The sequence below is a fragment of the Salmo salar genome, chromosome 09, assembly GCF_965601325.2.
Source record: "Salmo salar chromosome 09, fSalSal1, whole genome shotgun sequence".
NCBI classification, from domain to species: domain Eukaryota; kingdom Metazoa; phylum Chordata; class Actinopteri; order Salmoniformes; family Salmonidae; genus Salmo; species Salmo salar.
In genome coordinates this window covers 134,667,773-134,693,265 of record NC_138299.1, presented here as the reverse complement: position 1 = coordinate 134,693,265, position 25,493 = coordinate 134,667,773, and the positions used below count along the sequence as shown (strand labels likewise).

General features: G+C 43.2%; 1 protein-coding gene across 2 annotated transcripts in view; it reads right to left on the bottom strand.

The window, feature by feature from the left end:
- Positions 1-229: 229 nt before the first annotated feature.
- LOC106612817 (calcium-binding protein 8) overlaps positions 230-25,493 on the bottom strand; it is a 68,831-nt gene continuing 43,567 nt past the window's right edge. For both annotated transcript variants that reach the window (XM_014214341.3, XM_014214339.3), the window contains exons 5-6: positions 10,350-10,506; positions 230-8,034 (exon numbers count right to left, since the gene is read on the bottom strand). In XM_014214341.3, the coding sequence (XP_014069816.1) occupies positions 7,907-8,034; positions 10,350-10,506 (285 nt within the window). In that variant the 3' untranslated portion in view covers positions 230-7,906. The remainder of the gene's footprint in view (positions 8,035-10,349; positions 10,507-25,493) is intronic.

Genomic DNA, 25,493 nt, shown 5'->3' with positions numbered 1-25,493 from the left:
TATTCAAATACTATATGGGGTGATTAAGTTGACACAATATTAACCCATCACAGCCTACAACAGATTTATTGAACTTCAATGTTTGGATTTCTTGAAAGGGTTTTAGCCCTTCCTTTTCAGCAACCTATTAAGATATTTCCAAATTGAAAAGAAACAAATATGAAAAGTGCATTAAGACCAAACTGTTTTGTGACGGATTCAGCACAACTATCTCTGACACACCATGCTTTGTGTTCTTCATTTGTTTTTTTTAATTTGTTTTTATTTCACCTTTATTTAACCAGGTAGGACCAGTTGAGAACAAGTTCTCATTTACAACTGTGACCTTTGTTAGTCCTCTATTTATTTACTGTTGTTAAAAAATATATATTTTCACTGTCAATGAGCGCATCCAAAATCATTTTTAATTGATTTCAAAAGAGACTGTCCCATTTTTCCATTCAGCTTTATCCCAGCTGGCTAGCATCAGCGGAGGATACTGCTAGCAGAGCCATTAGAATGCGGCTAAGGTATGAATAGAACAAACACATTCACTATGTAGTGTGTGTGTGGGAGTAAAGGAGGAGGCAGCCATTAAAAACAAGGAGGCAGTCGAGGCCCGCAAGCGTCTCAGAACATGAGTGCTGACCTAGGATCAGTTTAGTCTTATTTAGATCATAACGAAGAAGATTGCATGGACAGAGGGACTTGATCCCAGATCAGCACTTCTATTTTGAAACGCGTTATGAATACAGACCCAGGGCCTGTATTCATAAGGCCTCAGATTAGAAATGCTGATCTAGGATCAGTTCTAACTTTTAGATCATAAATAAAAATGAGGGAGCTAGCGAGCTGAAGGAGAGTGCTCTCACCTGCCTATTTTATTTTGTACATTTCGTTTGAAATGCCATGTTGTTTTTGTATTATTTATTTCACACCAATTTAAACATCAACGACCCGCTTGTGCTGGCCCGACCACGGAGTCACGCCAGAGCTATCCACGGTAAGCAAGCCCGCTGCCCTCCGGGAAACACACACTCATACTTCCATGTTAATGCACACACCTATTGAGGTTACAGAACAATTAGGCTTGCGCCTAGGGACCCTAGACTCCGCGAGTATAGTGCCACAGTAGGCTGTGTAATCAGTTCCATAACAGTTGTCTGACCTTGTAACTAGGATCAGTTTAGCCTTTTAGATTACATGGACAGGGATCGGAACATGGCTTCTAGATCGGCACTCCTACTCTAAGATGCTTTGTAAATATGGGCGCTGATCTATAATTTACAACCAGGGTTACAGCATACTGATGTACTGGTTATACCTCCATTTTGTGGTCTTCTAAACAACACTAGTCATATCTGATGGAAGACAATGAGATACAGCAACATTTACCAAAAAAGAGATGTTTTATTGCATAAATGCTTTCCATTTACTTTTGTACCGATTTCAGTATTTACAGATATAATATTCAGGCTATTATTAATAATACAACTTAAATCTGGACTTAAAAGCACTATAAATGGAGATTTTCCATTGATCTTGCTATTTAGTCCAGCACAAGGCTTAATGTGTGTCCGGGAAACTGCCCCTACATGTTTTAATGGTGTGCATGCACAGTTCACGTGTGTATATGTATGTACTGTATTCCAGTGCTAAATTTGTAAATCGGGAGGTGCCGGAACAAAAAGTGAGCGTGAGAGGGGGTGACCTGGGGAGTTCTGAGGTACCGGAACGCATGAGAAAAGAAATCGCCATTATAATAAAGCATTACATGCATATCATCGCATTTGCGTAGTAGAATAGAGCAGTAGAGTAGAGGCACTTACAGAAGTTGCACACATGGGGAGCATTTTTAGGGTCCATGACTGGAGACCTTGGCAGAATCCTTTTTAATACAGCACATATTATCGAAATGGCAGGCTACTGACACTGACAAACAGAATCTGAGATCAACAAAAACGACATTGTCTTGAATCCATCAATAGCCTAGGCCTAGGTGTGTAGATGCATATTGTAGGCTACAATATGAGGAAGAAATTATAGTCCTAAAAATGCTTTCCAGTTTAACTGGCCTCTCTGCCTCTCGCTCTCTTTTGTAGAACAATATTTGGAAATCGATAAAATATTTTTGTAACCTACAGCATAGAGTCTTATCTTTTCTGTTGGAGCCATTTGCTTCCCAACCTGTGTTTTACCTCGATTGTATTTGACATATTACGAAAGGCCTGTTTGGTCTGCGTACTGTTTTTTCACTGACATATTGGCGCGCGTTCCCGACTGTAGGCTGCTGCAGTTCCTTCAGAACCCTTCCCGCGGCTATGAATCAATAACGAAATACATGAAGTGCAACGGAGAGATGAGAGTTGCAGGCTCATGTCGATCAGAGCAGAGAGGGAGAGAGATCATACAAAGTGAATCTCATTCCAGTTATGTGAGAGATAATGGCGCGCTTTTCACACAGCCACCGCCAGGCGTTGGGCTCAAACATAGGTTACAATGTTGCGCAAACCATAAACCCGGGCCGGCCCAACCCAAATCAACACTTAGAATATTAGGCCAGGGCTGAAAATCTACTTTTTCACGTTTTTTTGTGAGGGTAGGAGAATTAAGGAAGAAGCAACTCGAATGAACTTTCATTCGAATTTTTACGTTGTACTTCTTGTACATTTCCATGCCACAAGAGGTACCGGATCGGGCCAAATAGTTTCCTGAACAAAACAGTCCAAAATGGAGAGGTGTTCCGGCAGGATCCGGCTCAAATTAAGCACTGTGTATATCTATGCATTTTATGTAGTGTCCATACAGCACATACATGTGCAATTCAAACACCATGCTACTGAAGTGAGACTGTTAGTTTTCCAGTCTCATTCACCATCAATTTTAATGATCAAGACATGCACTGATTCTGTGAGGGCAAGTACAGCTCCATCCCCTGTAACAGTATAGTATACCCAGGCCAGAGCCTTTTATGTGGTCTAACATGTATTTATTTATTCATCAACACAAGGTTCAGACTATACCCTGGTATTACAGTGTATTGTGGGGTTAGGGCAGGGTAGTGTCCCAAATGACACACTATTCCCTCTATAGTGCACTACTTTGACTAGAGCCCCATGGACCCTGGTCAATAGGAGTGCACTACATATGTATTAGGGTGCCATTAATGAAGCAGACAAGGGTGACAGCTCAAAACAGCTAAATAAGGAACAAACTCCAGTTTGACAGAATACATTATATAATGAATGAGGTGAGAATTTGCACCTATTAAGCTTAAATTGGGGGTCTCCACAATATTAAATCCAGTGTAGCCTACTGTATTTGCAAGATGATATTGCACACAAATCAGTGCTTTTACTTTGACATCATAAAACAAACTTGGAAACCTCACAGAGGAGCCATCCGTCCAAACATGATGTTATAATTAATGGGGACATTCATTGATCATACTTTAATGCAAACCTCTTCAAGGTGATAAGAAAGGAGATTTTCTGCCATGGGCAAGACACAGAATTCCAATAAAAGACTACTATCTATGTCCCACAAACAGTGCAGTTAATCAAACCAACAATTATTTAGATAGAACATTCATCATTTCATAAAACCTTCTATACAGATAGAATAGAGAAGAATCATAATATTATATTTCAACATTTCATGTTCTGATGGTTAGACATCTCAATACAAGGCATTGATTATTCTCCTGACATTTCCAAATACCTTTCATGTACTATAGCTTAATTCAACCATATCCCATTTACTGCAATATTGTCTGGGCCAGTACATACAGTGCATTTGGAAAGTATTCAGACCCCTTGACTTTTTCCACATTCGGTACGTTACAGCCTTTTCCTCATCAGTCTACACACAATACCCCATAATGACAAAGCGACAACAGGTTTTAATTTTTTGTGCAAATAAAAAAAATAAAAATAAAAAAACAGAAATACCTTATTTACATAAGTATTCAGACCCTTTGCTATGAGACTCGAAACTGAGCTCAGGTGCATCCTGTTTCCATTGATCATCCTTGAGATGTTTCTACAACTTGATTGGATTCCACCTGTGGTAAATTCAATTGATTGGACATGATTTGGAACACAAGGTCCCACAGTTGACAGTGCATGTCAGAGCAAAAATCAAGCAATGAGCTAAAAGCAATTATCTGTTGAGCGCCAAGACAGGATTGTGTCGAAGCACAGATCTGGGGAAGGGTACCAAAACATTTCTGTAGCATTGATGGTCCCAAGAACACAGTGGCCTCCATCATTCTTAAATGGAAGAAGTTTGGAACAACCAAGACTCTTCCTAGAGTTGGCCGCTTGGCTAAAAGGAGCAATCAGGGGAGAAGGGCCTTGGTCAGGAAGGTGACCAAGAACCCGATGGTGACTCTGACAGAGCTCCAGAGTTCCAGCTTAGAGTTTGTCAAAAGGCACCTAAAGGACTCTCAGACAATGAGAAACTGTCACAGCGGTCGATGAAAGGGGACCAAGGCGCAGCGTGTATAGTGCTCATTCTTCCTTTTAATGAAAACACTTCAATAACAAAATAACAAACAACCAACAGTTCCGTCAGGGAACAACAACTAAACGGAAAACAACCACCCACAAAACCCAAAGGAAAACAGGCTGCCTAAGTATGGCTTCCAGTCAGAGACAATGAAAGACACCTGCCTCTGATTGGAAACCATACTTGGCCAAACCTGGAAAACGAAACATAGAAAATGAAAACTAGAACACATTCCCCTAGAAACCAACAAACCCCAAAACACACAAAACAACCCCCCTGCCACGCCCTGACCATTCTACTATGGCAAATGACCCTTTTACCTGGTCAGGACGTGACAGAAACAAGATTTCTCTGGTCTGATGAAACCAAGATTGAACTATTTGGCCTGAATGCCAAGTTTCACGTCTGGGGGTAACCTGGTACCATCCCTACAGTGAAGCATGGTGGTGGCAGCATCATGCTGTGGGGATGTTTTTCAGCGGCAGGGACTGGGAGACTAGTCAGAGCATGGGAAAGATGAATCGAGCAATGTGCAGAGAGATCCTTGATGAAAACCTGCTCCAGAGCACTCAGGACCTCAGACTGGGGTGAAGGTTCACCTTCCAACAGGACAATGACCCTAAGAACACAGCCAAGACAACGCAGGAGTGGCTTGGGGACGAGTCATTGAATGTCCTTGAATGTCCTTGAGTGGCCCAGCCAGAGCCCGGACTTGAACCCGATCGAACATCTCTGGAGAGACCTGAAAATAGTTGTGCAGCGACATTCCCCATCCAACCTGACAGAGCTTGAGAGGATCTGCAGAGAAGAATGGGAGAAACTCTCCAAATACGGGTGTGCCAAGCTTTTAGCGTCAAACCCAAGAAGACTCGTGGCTGTAATCGCTGCTAAAGGTGCTTCAACAAAGTACTAAGGGTCTGAATACTTATGTAAATGTTTTTAATACATTTGCAAAAATAAAAAAATACATGTTTTTGTTTTGTCATTATGGGGTCTTGTGTGTATATTGATGAGGAAAAAACAAAACAATTTAATCCGTTTTAGAATAAGGCTGTAACGTAACAAAATGTGAAAAAAGTCAAAGGGTCTGAATACTTTCCGAATGCACTGTATGCCTCCTACTTACACAAATTACTCATCATACAAATAGATTTTGTAAGACTAGCCACATCCTCTAAATATCTGGCTCCATCTGCACCTTTGTTTAAGAAACTCAATATCTTGTCTATTTACAACATTAATGTATGCCAATTATGCACTTTCATCTACAAATACTCATACCTCCCAGAAAGTTTACCTAAACCCTTCAATGGATTCTTCCAGGTAATTCTGAAATCCATCTATTTAACACAAGCCACTGCAATAACCTTCACCCTCCCCACTACCGCACCTCACATAGTCAATTCTCTATCAGATACAGAGGTACCACACTGGAATTCTTATCTTCACATTGCCAAAACCTCATCAACTTCAAGCAAAGACTGGGGGTCAGCCTGATGAACCAAACTACCCAATAATCCCCTCTAAGTAGCCAACTCTCTCTCTCTCTCTCTCTCTCTCTCTCTCTCTCTCTCTCACACACACACACGCACACACACACACACACACACACACACACACACACACACACACACACACACACACACACACAAACATGGCTTTTCTTGTATACTGAGTTGATCATGTACAATTATAATTAATATGCTTTGTTAACTAATTGAACAAACTTATATTTTTGTACTTATATTTGTGGTGTTGTTTTCATATAAGCCCTTTTGGGCTTCCAACCTCACCTGCACACTGTTTTTACCAAGGTTTGCAGGCTGCATTTGTACCAGAGCCAGGAGAGCACATTGTGTTACAAAAAATATCAGAATTTTTGAGCCAACCTCTAGATGGGGCTCTTACACCAGTCTGTAATTCTACTCTCCGTTCTGTTCCTGGGGATAGATGGAAATGATTGTACAGCGCAAAAGGGTGGGTGAAGGAACCCAACAGCATGCACAAAGGATGGACTGTTCCTACTGAAAATACACATTTGTAACGGAAAACAACAACAACCATGTAGTGTTCTTCAGTCAGTACATCTCTATTGAGTTCTATGGCTTTGGCCAGAGGGTGAGGGGAACATAGAGAGCTTTGTGTCTGTCTGTCTGCCCGCCTGCCTGTGTATTGTGATTTGGAAGGCAGCAGCCTCTGGTTTCACAGTGCTCTCTCTTTCCCTCCACCTCTAAATCTGCAGGAGTAGAGTCTACCAACAATCATGCACATACAGAGTAGAACACCGTCACCCTATACACGTAGACAACAACAACATGGGTTACATACATATTTACATATCGACGTAGACTTGATCACATGCAGTACTGTAGCTATTTCAAGCAGTCTTCAGCAAAACTGTAGGTGGTTTAAATATTACCATGAGAGTCAATACAATACAGGAGTTCAGACCTACCTACCTCAAGAGGAATTAGATCATAGGTACAGTACAGCCCAGACTTTTCACAGCTATGGTCTTTCAAACACTGTTCTGTTTAGCACTGGGAATGTACACAGATACAGTAACAGTGAGGAATTTGGGCACAGGAATAACCACCGATTTCACTCCGGAACTCTGGATGAAAGCTTCTAGAAGAGCTTAAACAACAGCCTTACAGCAGACGGCACCATCATGCCTGTCGCATCCAGAGCCTTACTGTATGCTCCAGTGGTGAGCTGGCTTCCACCCGCCCTCAGGAAACTAGAATAACAGGCCAATTATTGTGTGTGTGTGTGTGTGTGTGTGTGTGTGGAAGTACATGCGTAGATGCGTGCGTAAGAGCGTGTGTGCGTAGCCAGACTGCAGCGGTGCGCCCTGTAGCTAATCAGGCTCTCTGCACTGCAGGAGGCACAGCTCAATTCTCTCTCACACAGATCCAATTGAGGGTATGTCTCAATCCACAAGGATGCTGCCTTGTACAAATACACTGAGGGCATGTCTCAATCCACCATGATTCTGCGTTCTGAGGCAAGAAGTTCAAATTGAATTCCAAGGTACCTTCATATGAAGACTCTGGGTAGGGAAGAGAGGAAGAGTACTGAACTCCTGTACTTGTGTCTTTATTGCATTAGGGAACAGAGACAGCAGAGTAAGCGAAAGTCAGCCCTTGAATGTCCCTGCCAGAGTAATGGGGTTATGAGGGGTCTTGCTGGACTCCTCATGCTGGCTTCTCAGTGTCGATGGACGTCGGACTGTCATCCACTCAGAAAAATCTGATGGTTTATCAGTCAGTGTTTTTTGTTTTTTTGTCACCAACAGTGAGGCATTTTTGAAGTCGTTTTTTTTTCTTTCTAAAGAAACAGGAAATGACCTCACCCACTTTCATCATGCACATGCAGGTTAGTTTTTCCCGCTCACAGAGGGCGTGGCTGGGTGTGGCTACTCCAGGCCGTTCCGCAGCATCTGATTGGCCGCGATGAGCATGACGCTGATGATGAAGGCCATGGCGAAGGCGCAGATCAGACTCTTCCTCACGCACGTCTGCCGGTTCTTATTTTTAGAATGGACTAATAGAAGAGAGAAAAGGGGGAAGGGAGAAAGAAAGATAAAGGTGCATAGAGGTTTATTACCAAAATCCATTTCAAGCTGGCACATCACATTCTTGCCATTTGCCGTTCTCTGTTGTAAGAAAAGAAAAAAGAGAAAGCCTAATACCAATTCATTTTCTGCCATGTTGATGGGGAGAAATTACTATTAAACAAATTGCACCAGGCTCTCTTCTGAATCACTTGATTTAGGTGGGATCTGATTTAGGTTGGAGAAATTAGTTATTTGTATTGGAAAGTGAATGAGGGAGGGATGGAAGAAAGGAAAGAAGGGAGTGAGTGGTAGGGGGAGTGTGACTCTGGCAGAGAGAATGCAGAGGTGAGATTAATCCTATGCAGCAGCTGAGGCTCTGCTCTTTGTCACATGATGTGTTTGTGTTTGTATCCGAAGCGCAGTGGGACCCGAGATGAAAATAGAACTGACACAAATATATAGTACATATGGACAGATATGCACGCACACACACTTGAAAGCCAAGCCAACTTTAGGCTGTGATATCATTATCCGGTTCAGTCTCCCACCGGCATAGAATGGTAAGTCAGCAAGTTTCCCTCCCCCTGGCCAATCAGTGACCTGGTAACAGCGGAGCTGGGTTATGGGGCCGTGGTAACCGTGGTAATTAGGTGGGCTGGGCCAATGACCTGCAGGTACAGAGTCCCCGACTCCTTTACATCTCACTCTCTCACTCTCACAAGCTATTTATAACTCTGATGTCATAAAGCACTGAAATCATCACTACTGACACAAAAGTAAACTTGGGTAATCTAAATGAGCTAAAATGTATAGATTTGCACCTAATAAAGCTCCTTACAAACCATATCCAGCCCTGCTATCTGTTGCCACTCAGCAGTAAACAGCAGTAAATCTACCATGAGAGGCCATTTTGTTTCTGCAGCATCATACAGTCTTTCCAGTTTCACAAGGAGCAGTGTGTCTCAGACTGCCACAGAAGGAGATTAAAAGAGAATGACCTCAGAGTGGCTCTAACCTGAAAGGCTACAGAACCAACAGCTTACTGGGGAAGGTGTGAGTAGTTATACTCAAAGAACATCAGGGGAAATGCTTAAATGTTTGTTTTGTTACTCATCTGAACTCTGGTCTCCTGCTCCTGACACTCAACTGTTGTATTATCTTCACTACCGACATAATAGGGTCGTTCCACGGTGCCTTTTGAAAAGGGTCGTTGCAGGGTCGTTCCACGGTGCCTTTTGAAAAGGGTCGTTGCAGGGTTGTTCCACAGTGCCTTTTGAAAAGTGTAACTTAGTCCAAAAATACTTTTGATTTCACCTAATTTTAACATTCTGTCAAAAAGAGCACATGTTCGACTTCATAAAAAACATGTTTTCCCCTCAAGAGATTAAATATAAAACTAGACTTTACAAGCATTTCGCTACACCACAAGTATTTTGCTACACCCACAATAACATCTGCTAAATATGTGTACGTGACCAATAAAATGTTATTTGATTATAGTAAGTGCCTATTAAATGCCAAATAAAGTCACAAAGTTGACCGTAACAGGTTGACGATTGCATCCTAAATCAGCCATAAATCCCATTGTGAATGGGGGAATGGAAGTTTGTGTGCAACAGGGAGTGGTAATTGAATGCAAGCTGAACCAAAACAATTAAATTGCTAAAACATTTCCAGCTTGTCTATCTATGGGTAACAGGGTTGATGTGTTATGCTCTTCCTAGAAGATTTGGCACTTTAGCAAGCCTTTATTCATATAGAAAATCTGATTTATTGAATATTCCATGTTGTCTATATTAAATGGCACTTCAATTAATATAGCAGGCTTTTAAAATTCAATATTGGTACAAAATGTCTACTTAAAATATCAAAGGGACACAAAAGTCACTCTTTTTGTGGAACAACCAAATAACAAACATAAAATAAAGATTCAAATCAACCTAAACACCCTTCTCTGCTGCTGCGGTATTCATAACTTCCTGAAGACATATTTTTGCAGAGCCAGGCTATGCATATTTAATCACTGCTAGCCATAGCCCAGGGGACCACATGACTTCCTACACCATAAACACCTTCAATCAATAAATCAGCAGGTGGAGTCTATGACAGTAATGGAGTCAGATCCGTCCTGACAGGAGGATGGGTGTGCAGCACGCTCTGCTCCGCCAATGACAGCTAGCATTTCTCTCTCTCTCTCTCTCTCTCTCTCTCTCTCTCTCTCTCTCTCTCTCTCTCTCTCTCTAACAGACACACCACCCTCCCTCCTTCTTTCTCCATAGACTACAGAATCTACTCTACTCACTTCCTTCAAAGTCTGCCTGACAGTGTCCCGAGTTCTCATTGAGGCTCTCCTCCTCGTTGATGATGATGTTCTCGATGTCCTTCATGGTCAGATGGTCTCTGAAGGCATGGAACAGGATGTGTTTCAGCTCCTCAAGGGTGATGCGCTGCATGTCAAACTGTAGGGGGGAGGAAAGGGGAGGAAAAGAGTAGTGAGGTAAATGTTTTGAAGAGAGGGAAAGCTAACAACAAACTTTCCTTTGCTACATAGACACTGGGGGACTGGAATGTAGGTTCCCAAATCAATTGTACATTTGTTATTATTATTTTCAGTTTTACAAAAGGTATAAAACAGTATTGATTACTCTACAGGGATACCTTTTGTCTGATGGATGCATGCAACTATTTCTGTAACTATTTTCATACTTCAATACAGTGCCGTTTAAGATGATGGAGGATGGAGGATGATTCTTTTTTTTTATGAGCATGGCCTTATTTCTATTAAAGCATATTGAATGACTGTCATTCATAGGTTTAGGCTACTACATGATACTCTAATTTCCCCTATATCCATAATGAGGTTGCTACAACCTAGACTATGAATAAAAGTTTACAATGTAAGTGCACACAGGTCGATAGAAAAATTTGAGGCGAAAGACAGTGACATATGGACAGACAGTAACACATTCAATACTGCCTTGCACACTCTTGCCTGCATCTAGCTGAAATCATTAGTCCAACAGTTGCAAACAAGAGTTTCTATTGCACAAATTCAGGTATGTTTATCCCCGTTTCGTTCTGTTTGCTTCCGTTTAAGAAACGTTTTTCAACAGTGTCGGCGGAATGAACATACCCCTGATCACACGTAAACACTGTTCACTTTCATAGCAACCACGTTGTATTCTTTCTCACATCTATACGCATTCCTCATCTCACCTTTTCTCTTCGCTTGTGGACTTCAATGCACAATACATCTTCTGTCTGTGACCAGGCAAAAAAATCTTTCCAAGCCAAACCATATCTCGCCATCACGGTTGACAACTCCCTTGTGTCCTCCTCCCAGAGTGCTAAGAACCTTGGCGTGACCCTGGACAACACCCTGTCGTTCTCCACTAACATCAAGGTGGTGACCCGATCCTGTAGGTTCATGCTCTACAACATTCGCAGAGTACGACCCCGCCTCACACAGGAAGCGGCGCAGGTCCTAATCCAGGCACTTGTCATCTCCCGTCTGGATTACTGCAACTCGCTGTTGGCTGGGATCCCTGCTTGTGCCATTAAACCCCTACAACTCATCCAGAACGCCGCAGCCTGTCTGGTGTTCCACCTTCCCAAGTTCTCTCACGTCACCCCGCTCCTCCGCTCTCTCTGGCTTCCAGTTGAAGCTCGCATCCGCTACAAGACCATGGTGCTTGCCTACGGAGCTGTGAGGGGAACGGCACCTCCGTACCTTCAGGCTCTGATCAGGCCCTACACCCAAACAAGGGCACTGCGTTCATCCACCTCTGGCCTGCTCGCCTCCCTACCTCTGAGGAAGCACAGTTCCCGCTCAGCCCAGTCAAAACTGTTCAGTGCTCTGGCACCCCAATGGTGGAACAAGCTCCCTAGTTAACAAACTATAGTTTTGACAAGTCGGTTAGGACATCTACTTTGTGCATGACACAAGTAATTTTTCCAACAATGGTTTACAGACAGATTATTTCACTTATAATTCACTATCACAATTCCAGTGGGTCAGAAGTTTACATACACTAAGTTGACTGTGCCTTTAAACAGCTTGGGAAATTCCAGAAAATGATGTCATGGCTTTAGAAGCTTCTGATATAGGTAACGAGCTGAGATTAGGAGCACACTCTTAAAGGGAGTGCTCCTAACCGCAGCTTGTTACCTGTAAAAAAGACACCTGTCCACAGAAGCAATCAATCAATCAGATTCCAAACTCTCCACCATGGCCAAGACCAAAGAGCTCTCCAAGGATGTCAGGGACAAGATTGTAGACCTACACAAGGCTGGAATGGGCTACAAGACCATCGCCAAGCAGCTTGGTGAGGTGGTGACAACATTTGGTGCGATTATTCGCAAATGGAAGAAACACAAAAGAACTGTCAATCTCCCTCGGCCTGGGGCTCCATGCAAGATCTCACCTCGTGGAGTTGCAATGATCATGAGAACGGTGAGGAATCAGCCCAGAACTACACGGGAGGATCTTGTCAATGATCTCAAGGCAGCTGGGACCATAGTCACCAAGAAAACAATTGGTAACACACTACGCCGTGAAGGACTGAAATCCTGCAGCGCCCGCAAGGTCCCCTGCTCAAGAATACATATACATGCCCGTCTGAAGTTTGCCAATGAACATCTGAATGACTCAGAGGACAACTGGTGAAAGTGTTGTGGTTGTGGTCAGATGAGTCCAAAATGGAGCTCTTTGACATCAACTCAACTTGCCATGTTTGGAGGAGGAGGAATGCTGCCTATGATCCCAAGAACACCATCTCCACCGTCAAACATGGAGGTGGAAACATTATGCTTTGGGGGTGTTTTTCTGCTAAGGGGACAGGACAACTTCACCGCATCAAAGGGACGATGGATGGGGCCATGTACCGTCAAATCTTGGGTGAGAACCTCCTTCCCTCAGCCAGGGCATTGAAAATGGGTTGTGGATGGGTATTCCAGCATGACAATGACCCAAAACACACGGCCAAGGCATCAAAGGAGTGGCTCAAGAAGAAGCACATTAAGGTCCTGGAGTGGCCAAGCCAGTCTCCAGACCTTAATCCCATAGAAAATGTGTGGAGGGAGCTGAAGGTTCAAGTTGCCAAACGTCAGCCTCGAAACCTTAATGACTTGGAGAAGATCTGCAAAGAGGAGTGGGACAAAATCCCTCCTGAGATGTGTGCAAACCTGGTGGCCAACTACAAGAAACGTCTGACCTCTGTGATTGCCAACAAGAGTTTTGCCACCAAGTACTGAGTCATGTTTTGCAGAGGGGTCAAATACTTATTTCCCTCATTAAAATGCAAATCATTTTATAACATTTTTGACATGCGTTTTTCTGGATTTTTTGTTGTTATTCTGTCTCTCACTGTTCAAATAAACCTACTATTAAAATTATAGACTGATAATTTCTTTGTAAGTGGGCAAACATACAAAATCAGCAGGGGATCAAATACTTTTTCCCCCCACTGTATGTAATGTATTGTCATAAAGAGTTTCATTTTAAAGATAACATATTCACTTAGACACTCACTTGGTGAAGGCTACAGTACTGAAAACCATTGAATACAACAACCATGTCTTTGTCGCTAACAAATAGTAATGGGTGGTAACTATGGTAACTATAATTCCCACGAAAGGCAAGGCATTCTGGGAAATATGTAAATAAGGTAGAATAAATTATCAAGTTGACAATGATGCAGTATATTGTAGTCTCTGTCCCAATATCCACACTTGAATCGTACTACTTATAATTTAATCATTCAATGTTAGACTGATTCAATGTATTGGGCTTGCATTTCTAAGTGTGTGCTAGTACTGTATATAAAGTGAATTGATGACATTGCTGAAGTATTGGTAATATATTAGTATGAGGAGCATGCAACAGAATGAGGAGGGGGACAACGACACCTTTATAAGGAAAGTGGAGCTCCCCAACCTTTAAACCACTTGACAGAAAGAGCTTGACATGTTCAAATACCTTGTTTCACATTACCGATCAGGTATGTCACACAACACGGGCAGTATTCCAATCCACCTGGTCCAAGATACTGCATTTGGACAACATGAGTTGTATTGTAAGTCCATATTACCATTCATGAGCAGCACCAGTCTCTATCTCTCTCTCTCTCTCTCTCTCTCTGTATTTATATGCTGCCTGGCAGAGTGAGTGACCTTTAAGAGTGAGTGGTTACGAGGAAGGAAGAAGCAGAGGGGAGGGAAGGAGACCTAGGTGTCTGGCTAGACTGTAAACTCTCCTTCCAGACTCATAGTAAACATCTCCAATCCAAAATCAAATCTAGAATCGGCTTTCTATTTCGCAACAAAGCCTCCTTCACTCATGCCGCCAAACTTACCCTAGTAAAACTGACTATCCTGCCGATCCTCAACTTCGGCGATGTCATCTACAAAATAGCTTCCAATAGTCTACTCAGCAAACTGGATGCAGTCTATCACAGTGCCATCCGTTTTGTTACCAAATCACCTTATACCACCCACCACTGCGACCTGTATGCTCTAGTCGGCTGGCCCTCGCTACATATTCGTCGCCAGACCCACTGGCTCCAGGTCATCTATAAGTCTATGCTAGGTAAAGCTCCGCCTTATCTCAGTTCACTGGTCACGATAACAACACCCACCCGTAGCACACGTTCCAGCAGGTATATCTCACTGATCATCCCCAAAGCCAACACCTCATTTGGCCGCCTTTCCTTCCAGTTCTCTGCTGCCAGTGACTGGAACGAATTGCAAAAATCGCTGAAGCTGGAGACTTTTATTTCCCTCACCAACTTTAAACATCAGCTATCTGAGCTGTACATAGTCCATCTGTAAATAGCCCACCCAATCTACCTACCTCATCCCCATACTGTTTTTTTTACTTTTCTGCTCTTTTGCACACCAGTATCTCTACTTGCACATCATCATCTGCTCATTTATCACTCCAGTGTTAATCTGCTAAATTGTAATTCTTCGCTACTATGGCCTATTTATTGCCTACCTCGTCATGCCTGTTGCACACACTGTATATAGACTTTCTTTTTTTTCTACTGTGTCATTGACTTGTTTATTGTGTTATTGGCTTGTTTATTGTTTATTCCATGTGTAACTCTGTGTTGTCTGTGTCACACTGCTTTGCTTTATCTTGGCCAGGTCGCAGTTGTAAATGAGAAATTGTTCTCAACTGGCCTACCTGGTTAAATATAGGTGAAATAAAAAATAAATAAAAAGAAAGACCAGAGTAAATTCCCAAAAGACAGGCTCTGTCGGATGTATATGACAGGCTAAATACTGAACCCATTTGAATGAGTCACAGAAGTCAGACAGTCGACCATGGTGTGCTAATGACAATCCATGTCTGCTGTAGCATCCATAGTAAATCAAATGGCATTTAATTGAGATGGTGGGAGATAAAGAAAGACAAAGAAAAAAAACATATAGAGAGAGAGGCAGAGACAAAGAGAGACAGAGACAGAGTGAGAGAGGGATGGGGATGGGGTTCTATGCACTGTGACCAGTGAAAAGAAATTGGCACTCTCCGACTGAATCCACTGTCTGGAGCAGACTAACTATGTCGATGTATTCTGACCACTTTGCACATCAATCCACTTAAAGGCAATTTGTGACACATTAACCTGATTCCTCCTGCTGGTCTGAACACCACGGGTCCAATACAGCCAGACTAGACAGAGTGAAGTTCACCCCGCACCCCCATGTGTACTGCTTCTACCTTATGCAAGGCACAGGAAGAAGCATCAATGAAGCACCAGCATATAATAGGGAATATTCTCCCATTTTTTCACCAAACACAACTATATTTTCCATATTCTTCTGTCAAAATGTTTTCTCTACCTGTCTCCTCTTTTCCCTCCATTGCAATGTTATCTCTAACCTTCAAACTGCAGGTGTTTGAGTGAGAGCAAATATGGAAGCTGTGCATTTGAATTCCTCAGCCCCTGAGTTTTTCTGTTTCTTTATTCTGTACTATCCCCAATGACGTGACCTACTGAATGTCTGAGATAATGTCATTGTAAGTGAGTCTCCGCAGCTAGTGGTACTTGGCGAGGCTACGTGTTTAATTGTCTTCTTGCCGGTCCCTGTGTCCCTGTGTTCTCATGTAGCAGCAATAGCTGTATCACAGTGACTGTTCTGGTACTCCCTGCATTACCCTGGTGATGGTCTCTCTCTGCTGTATATTTCTGCTGGGACACAGACACTGACAGGAATGCAAAGCAGTTACAGCTTAAATATGAGCACCTGAGGAGAGTTGGCTGCCACAACAAAGTGCATTCTCATCATCACAGGCAGCAGGATAGTGCGGCTTGGGACCCAAAGTAGGCCAACAGGGGTTTGGCAGTAGTTTAGTTGAGAAAACAAACAAACATTGAATCTGTCGGCTGCGTAAATGTGTATTGTCAAATCAAATCAAATCAAACTGTATTTGTCACATGCGCCGAATACAACAAGTGTAGACCTTACCGTAAAATGCTTACTTACAACCCCTTAACCAACAATGCAGTTCAAGAAGAGTTAAGAAAATATTTACCGAGTAAACTAAAGTAAAAAATATAATTGATAAAAAGTAACACAATAAAATAACAATAGCGAGGCAATATACAGGAGGTACTGGTACCGAGTCAGTGTGTGGGGATACAGGTTAGAGGTAATGTGTACATGTAGGTAGGGGTGAAGTGACTATGCATAGATAATAAACAGCGAGTAGCAGCAGTGTACAAAACAAATGGGGGGAGGGGGGGGGGGTCAATATAACAGTCCGGTGGCCATTTGATTAATTGTTCAGCAGTGTTATGGCTTGAGGGTAGAAGCTGTTAAGGAGCCTTTTGGTCCTAGACTTGGTGCACCGGTACCGCTTGCCGTGGGGTAGAAAAGAAAACAGTCTATGACTTGGGTGACTGGAGTCTCTGACAATTTTATGGGCTTTCCTCTTACACTGCCTATTATATAGGTCCTGGATTGCAGGAATCTTGGCCCCTGTGATGTACTGGGCCGTACACACTACCCTCTGTAACGCCTTACGGTCAGATGCCGAGCAGTTGCCATACCAGGCGGGGATGCAACCGGTCAGGATGCTCTAGATGGTGAGCAAAGGAAGGGATGTTGGTGGAACAAAGGTTGGTGGAAACTACATATAATCTTAAATAAGTTTGTCTTACATGTTAAAACAAAGTCTAGGCAAGACTCAGCATCATAATGGGTTACACCTGAAGGCTTTAAGTAAAGTATTACCATTTAACAAGCCACTAGAAAGGCTCCCAATCCTCAGGGATCAGACTGTTTCTTATCTCATTTCCAGAACCCATTAAGCAGGGGGACACTGTATCACTGTTCCATTATCACCATGGTTACCCAACCATCTCTGTGCCATTATTACCACGGTTACCCAACCATCAGTTTGCCATTATCACCACGGTTACCCAAATATAGGAACCCTGTAAGCTGCTAATTTTCCAAAGGGTTATGACAACACCTATTACAAAAATAACATTGTTTTACAGCTCAGTAATACATTATTTTAACATGGCCGTCGGAAGTAGTAGTATTATTTTAGTAGTATTTTAGTATTTTATTAGGATTCCCAATTAGCCGCTGCCAAGGCAATGCCTTCTCGTCCTGGGCTCCAAACAGAAAATAAAACAACAAATAAAATACACAATATACACTACTGTTCAATAGTTTGGGTTCACTTAGTAATGGAAAAGCAAATTTTTCTGTCCATTAAAATAACATAAAATTGATATGAAATATAGTGTAGGCATTGTTAATGTTGTAAATGACTATTGTAGCTGGAAATGGCAGATTTTTAATGGAATATCTACATAGGCGTACGGAGGCACATTATCAGCAACCATCACTCCTGTGTTCCAATGGCACGTTGTGTTAACTAATCCAAGTTTATCATTTAAAAAGGCTAACTGATAATTAGAAAACCCTTTTGCAATTACGTTTGCACAGCTGAAAACTGTTGTCCTGATTAAAGACGCAATAAAACTGGCCTTTAGACTAATTGAGTATCTGGAGCATCAGCATTTGTGGGTTCGATTACATGCTCATAAAGGCAAAAAAAAAAAAAACTTTCTTCTGAAACTAGTCAGTCTATTCTTGTTCTGAGAAATGAAGGCTATTCCATGTGAGAAACTGCCAAGAAAGTGAAGATCTCAAACAACGCTGTGTACTACTCCCTTCACAGAACAGCGCAAACTGGCCCTAACCAGAATAGAAAGAGGAGTGGGAGGCCCCTGTGCACAACTGAGCAAGAGGACAATTACATTAGAGTGTCTAGTTTGAGAAAGAAAAAGCGATAACTCAGACTGGCCAATAAAAATAAAAGATTAAGATGGGCAAAAGAAAACAGACACTGGACAGAGACATGGCTTTCACTTTGCAACTCTGTCTAGAAGGCCAACATCCCGGAGTCGCCTCTTCACTGTTGACGTTGAGGCTGGTGTTTTGTGGGTACTATTTAATGAAGCTGCCAGTTGAGGACTTGTGAGGCATCTGTTTCTCAAACTAGACACTCTAATGTACTTGTCCTCTTGCTCAGTTGTGCACCGGGGCCTCCCACTCCTCTTTCTATTCTGGTTAGAGACAGTTTGCGCTTTTCTGTGAAGGGAGTAGTACACAGCGTTGTACGATATCTTCAGTTTCTTGGCAATTTCTCGCATGGAATAGCCTTCATTTCTCAAAACAAGAATAGACTGACGAGTTTCAGAAGAAAGTTGTAAGGACCGACACCGGAGATGAGAAGCAGGTACGGGGAGTTGACATTTAATTAGGAAAAGACAAAGAGCAAGACAGAAACAGCGTCAGCCCACGGATACACAATGACAAACGACAATCAATGCAGCAGCGGGGAACAGAGCTGGGGAACTGACAAATATTGCGGAGGTAATAAACAGGTGATTGAGTCCAGGTGAGACCAATAAACGGTGATGCGCGTGACGGGGGAAGACAGATGTGCGTAATGATGGTGGCAGGAGTGCGCAATGCTGGGGAGCCTGGTGCCCTCGAGCACCAGGGGGGAAGAGCGGGAGCAGGCGTGACAGTACTCCCCCCTCTAGGGGCGCCACCCGGCGTCCCACCTGGGCGAGCCTGACGGGCCGGCCGAGGCACGGGCGCTGGACAAGCCAGCTTGGCGTGAAACCCCAACGAACCGGTAGAGGCATGAGAGCCTGGCAAGCTGGCTGAGGCGAGGGAGCCTTGATGATCCGGTGGAGGCGTAGCAGCCTGACGAGCCGACTGGGTGTAAAAACCTGACGATCCGGCTGAGGCCTGACATGGGACGGGCCCCTTCCGAGCCAACCGGGGCACAGAAACCTCTCGAGCCAGCTAGGGCGTGACTGCCCGACGAGCTGGCTTAGGCACCCCCAGTTCCATCTGTTGTCGGGCCCCGGACCCGACGTCACGACCAACTGGAACGTCAGCACTCCCCGATGCTTCGCATGATAGCTGCTGCATTCTTTAAGGACTGACGCCGGAGACGAGAAGCAGGTACAGGGAGTTGACATTTAATTAGGAACAGACAAAGAGCAAGACAGAACAAGACAGAAACATGATGGTGGCAGGAGTGCGCAATGCTGGGGAGCCTGGCGCCCTCGAGCTCCAGGGGGGAAGAGCAGGAGTTGGCGTGACAAAAGTTATTTGTTTCAAGCCATTTAGAGCCTGTAATCGAACCCACAAATGCTGATGCTAGTCTAAAGAACTAGTCTAAAGAAGGCCAGTTTTATTGCTTCTTTAATCAGGACAACAGTTTTCAGCTGTGCTAACATCATTGCAAAATGTTTTTCTAATGATAAATTAGCCTTTTAAAATGATAAACTTGGATTAGCTAACACAACGTGCCATTGGAACACAGGAGTGATGGTTGCTGATAATGGGCCTCTGTACGCCTATGTAGATATTCCATTAAAAATCAGCCTTTTCCAGCTACATTATTCATTTACAACATTAACAATGTCTACACTGTATTTCTGATCAATTTGATGTTATTTTAAGGGACTACTTTTTTTTCTTTCAAAAACAAGGCCATTTCTAAGTGACCCCAAACTTTTGAATGTACATCACGCTTCAGAAACAAGAGATGTCTCCTGCCCTATGATCCGTTCCGGCTCGCACAAGCCAAGGCTCGAACAAGGCCACCCACCTACATAATACAATAGATAATACAGTGCAAATTACAATAAAAATATATGAAAATGGCTGTGTCTCTTCACAGTCCCTATGCGCCAACAGTCCAAGTCTGTTTTTATTTATAGCTTAATTTACTTGGGATGGCAGAAAGTTCCATGTAGTCATGGCTCTATTTAATACTGTGCGTTTCCCAGCCTCTGTTCTGGAACAGGGAACTGTGAAGAGACCTTTGGTTGCATGTCTTGTGTTGTACTGATGAGTGTCCGAACTGTGTACCAACTGCTTCAACAGACAGTTCGGTACCTTCAACACATCAAAACCTTGCAGTCAATCTCTCCTCAACTTTGAGCCAGGAGAGATTGACATGCATGTTGCTGACATTAGCCATCCGTGTACATCTAAGTGCAATATGTGCTGCTATGTTCTAGCCCAACTGCAATTTACCTATGTCCCTCTTTGCTGCAGATGACCACACAACTGGGCAGTAGTCCAGGTGCGACAAAACTAGGGCCTGTAGGACCTGTCTGGTCTACTGAGATGTCAATAAAGTAGAGCAGCGCCTTATAATGGACAGACCTCTACCCATTTTAGCAACCATTGAGTCTATGTTTTAACCATGACAGCTTGCTATCTAGGGTTAAACCCAACAGTTTAGTCTAATCAAATTGCTAAATTGCCACATTATTCAATAATAGATCTAGATTAAGTTTTGGGTTTATCAAGTGATTTGTCCCAAAAACAATGCCTTTAGTTTTTTAGATATTTAGCACAAGCCCCTTGCCAGTCCCCCATTCTAAAACTCACTGGACTGGAGCTCTATGTTAAGGGTGTCAGTTATTTGTTTTACTGTCATAGGCGATGTGTATACTGTTGAGTCGTCAGCGTACATAGACACACAGGCTTTATTCAAGGTCAGTGGAAGGTCATTAGTAAAAACAGAAAACAATAATTGCCAATAATTTTATTTAAGGTACTCCAGAGCTTTTAACTATCATTCTTTATATAATTTATCTTTGTTCCATAGTATAGTTTCTTGTTCTTTTTGTTTAGTTTAGTTATGTGATTTCTGAAGTTACTGTATGTTTTCCAGTCTGCTGTGTCATACTTCTTTGCTCTTGCCTAACAGCTTGCGATGGACTGAGGATGCTGATAGGAAAAGGCCTTGACAGCTTTTAGTCTGTTCATGTTAAAGAAGAGGCCTAATGAGCACTGACTGACTGTACTAGAATATAAGTCATGATGTAACTCCACAAGCCTTACACTACTGTATGTAGCCTAACTATACAGGTTTCTGATCTATCAAACCAATCTTTTCATTCATTATGCAAGATTATAATCTCAACTGAATTTCTACGCTCCAACCTGAAGAAGACTCATGTTAATTAATTCTGTTCTGACAGCTTGCTATTTCTAGTCATGGGTTTATGTCCTAAACGTTGACGTGGTAGTTGCAGCTCAGCAATGGCAGCTCAGCAACAGTATCGATCTCAACCTCTAAACAGCATATCCCCCGTAAGAACCTGTGCCATCAGACGATATTTATGTCTTTATTATCACAGCTCACCGACCTGTCATTGGACAACAAAATGTAACATTAGCGTGCGCTTACAACGACAACGGCGCACAAGAAAATTAATTGTGACAGCTATGTCTCAACCAATCATTAGACTAAAGCAGAGGGTGTTGACAGTGTGTGTGTCCGTGTCTGGTGTGTGTCCCTAAATGCGTTGACAGCGCCTAATTGGGCCATTGGCCAGATTCCATACAGGGTGTGAAACAGACATTGGGTCCATGATCCACCAGGGGCACAGAGTGTACGATGACAAGCCGATACAACATTGGACACTATTGACGGTCCAGAATGATCCATAATAGGGCTATTAGGGCAACAACTCCAAAATGTCAGGAAGCCTTGCTGGTCCTAGGGGTGAAGTGAGGTTCCTGTAGTGTTGTAAAGAAAAGCTCATCGGTGTGCATCAGACCCAAGTTTGAACCCAGTCGGTTACATCAGGAGGTTTGGAAATGGACAGGAATGACAGATGGCATTAGGTGATGAAGACAGCAGGCTGTCACATTACAAAGTGTCCAGTATTAATAACCAGGTTGAGCCATCGCAGGCCTCCCCTCTGTGCAGATCTCCCTTTCTCTCTCTCTCTGAATATGTCAAGAAAGTTCAAGCCAGTCATGTGATTTCTCTCTAAAATATTATGGATAAGACTCCTCTGATGTTCAACAGACAGCTGACAGACAAGACCTTTATACTGTCCTATTCCCTCTGATAAACAAGTGTTGTTGTCATTCTACAACTCTCATAAAATATCCTGTTTGTGTCATCCTACGACTCTTTTCTAATATTCTGTTTTTGTCATCCTATATGGGCCTCCCGAGTGGCGCAGTGGTCTGAGGCGTCATTACAGACCTCGGTTCAATCCCAGGCTGTATCACAACTGGCCATGATCGGGAGTCCCATAGGGCGGCGCACAATTGGCCCAGCGTCGTCCGGGTTAGGGAGGGTTTGGCCGGGGGTGCTTTACTTGGCTCATCGTGCTCTAGCAACTCCTTGTGGCGGGCTGGGCGCCTGCAGGCTGACCTCAGTTGTCAATTGAACAGTGTTTCCTCTGACACATTGGTGCAGCTGGCTTCCGGGTTAAGCAAGCGGGTGTTAAGAAGCACGGTTTGGTGGGTCATGTTTTGGAGGACGCATGACTCGACCTTCGCCTCCTGAGCCCGTTGGGGAGTTGCAGCGATAAGACAAGATCGAAAAAGGGGGTAAAATACTAAAAAAATAAACAACTGCCACAGTAGTTACAGTAGAATTTATTTCCTAGCTGAAAGCACTAAAGTGTAATCTAGAGTTCATTCTCAGCTGCCTTGGCTAGCCTGTGCAGTGTGGCACCCCATTTCATTCATTACAGAAGAACACTAGTGAACATTTTATTAATACCATCATACCTCACTACTTGAGCCTTTAATTTACAGTACACATAAAAAGCATCTGTAATTTATCACTCTGTTGTCATGTAGCGTCTCATCTCTTTCTATGACCACTTCAACCTGTCAACTCTGTTTTTTTTCCCATCAATTAGCAGCTTTGTAAACAAAACAACACTGAGATCCAGGAGTTTCAATTAGCCGGGCCAATAAATCTTTATGACGCATGATGATAAAATTTTAACCATGATTATTAGATTACCCTGAGTCTTGTTTTGGGCTCCCGAGTGGCACAGCGGTCTAAGGCACTGCATTTCAGTGCTAGAGGCGTCACTGCAGACCCTAGCTCAATCCTGGGCTGTATCACAACCGGCCGTGATCAGGAGTCCCATAGGGCAGCGCACAATTGGTCCAGCGTTGTTCGGGTTAGGGAGGGTTTGGCCGGGGCAGGCCGTCATTGTAAAATACGAATTTGTTCTTAACTGACTTGCCTAGTTAAATAAAGGTTAAATAAAATAAAATAATAGTCTGTGAGATAACAAAATGTTCATGATTTTAAGCTGTAATTTATGTAATGAGAGAGAGCGAGCGAGAGAGAGAGAGAGAGAGAGAGAGAGAGAGAGAGAGAGAGAGAAAGAGAGAGAGAGAGGGAGAAAGAGCGAGAGAGACAGAACGCACTGTGGTTTCCTTCTCTCCCCTTGTCAGAAAAGGTTTAAGAAAAATAAATATTACATCTCAAGCTGAGTGCTTTTGAGTATGTGATAGTACTGCTTCTCAGCAGGAGGCGGAAGTTCTATCAAACATTGGAACCTCTGATCTGAGCAATGAGAGAAGGAACATACAAAATACAGTACAATACAACACACCATGTTTCCACTTCTTCAGACCGTACTCTTTCTTCACAGAAAACTGTTTTCATGTTAACTTTATAAAATATTTTTTTCTGGGTGTGCGCCAGCTCATGTTTTTTATTGAACTTTATATATAATAACAACAGAACTAAGTCATCTCTGGTCAAAAAGTCAACTTTAATGAGGCAATCAGAAGGTAAATGTTGAAAGACAATGGCATCTTTTATGGCACATGTTGAGGAGTTTCTTGTGTCTGTCTCAAAGGATCATTAGTTAAATGATACTCAGAGTATCAGACTCACCATTTCACACACAGTTACACTGCTACATATCAACCTCTTGCAGAGCTCACACAAAGTGACTGATTATTCAGCATCTGACTGTGTGAAATTTACTCTTCCATCAGCAGTAGCTAAAGACTTCCCACACATTCTCTACCTCATGCTAATATCTTCTTTCATTAATGAATATTACAGTCTGTTCCCTATGGCTGTCGGTGTTTCGGAAAGTTAACTGTTTAAGTTCATACATAGGTTATTATCTGTACAATGTGCTCCAAAAAAAGTGTGGGAAAATGACAAGAGGGAATCTAGATTGCCACTTTGCCACAACCAGGGACTGTTGTAATGTCTCAGATGTGTATGTGTGTTGGTGTGTGTGTCTGCCTCTCTTTTCTCAGATGAACCGTAATGATGACAGTTAGCAAGGTGTGAAGTGATAAAGACAAATTGAGTCATTTTCACAGCAATAAGAAGCCTGTAATCCAGACCCTCGACCTTTAACTGTAAGGTCAGCTACACCCAGAACGGGTGTAGCTGGTGCAGAGGAGTCAGGCGCAGGACAGCAGAGATGAGTAACACAATGAACTTTACTCAAAATTTCCAAATACATTAAGTAATACCAAGCCCACAAACATCGGACCGAACTTACAATAAAACAATCACTCACAAAAACCATGGGGAAAACAGAGGGTTAAATAATGAACATGTAATTGGGGAATTGAAACCAGGTGTGTAAAACAAAGACAAAACAAATGGAAAATGAAAAATGGATCGGCGATGGCTAGAAGGCCGGTGACGTCGTCCGCCGAACGCTGCCTGAACAAGAAAAGGGACCGACTTCGACGGAAGTCGTGACAGTACTCCCCCCTTGACGAGCCGCGTGTCGACACCAACCTCGGGGACGACCCGGAGGACGAGGCGCAGGGCGATCCGGAAGGAGACGGTGGAACTCCCGCAGCAACGAAGGGTCCAAAACGTCCTCCACTGGCACCCAGCATCTCTCCTCCGAACCGTACCCCTCCCACTCCACGAGGTACTGAAGGCCCCTTGCCCGACGCCTCGAGTCCACTATGGCTCGAACAGCATACGCTGGGGCCCCCTCGATGTCCAAAAGGGGCGGAGGAACCTCCCGCACCTCAGACTCCTGGAGTGGACCAGCCACCACCGGCCTGAGGAGAGACACATGGAACGAGGTGTTAATATGGTAATCTGGGGGAAGCTGTAACCTGTAGAAAACCTCGT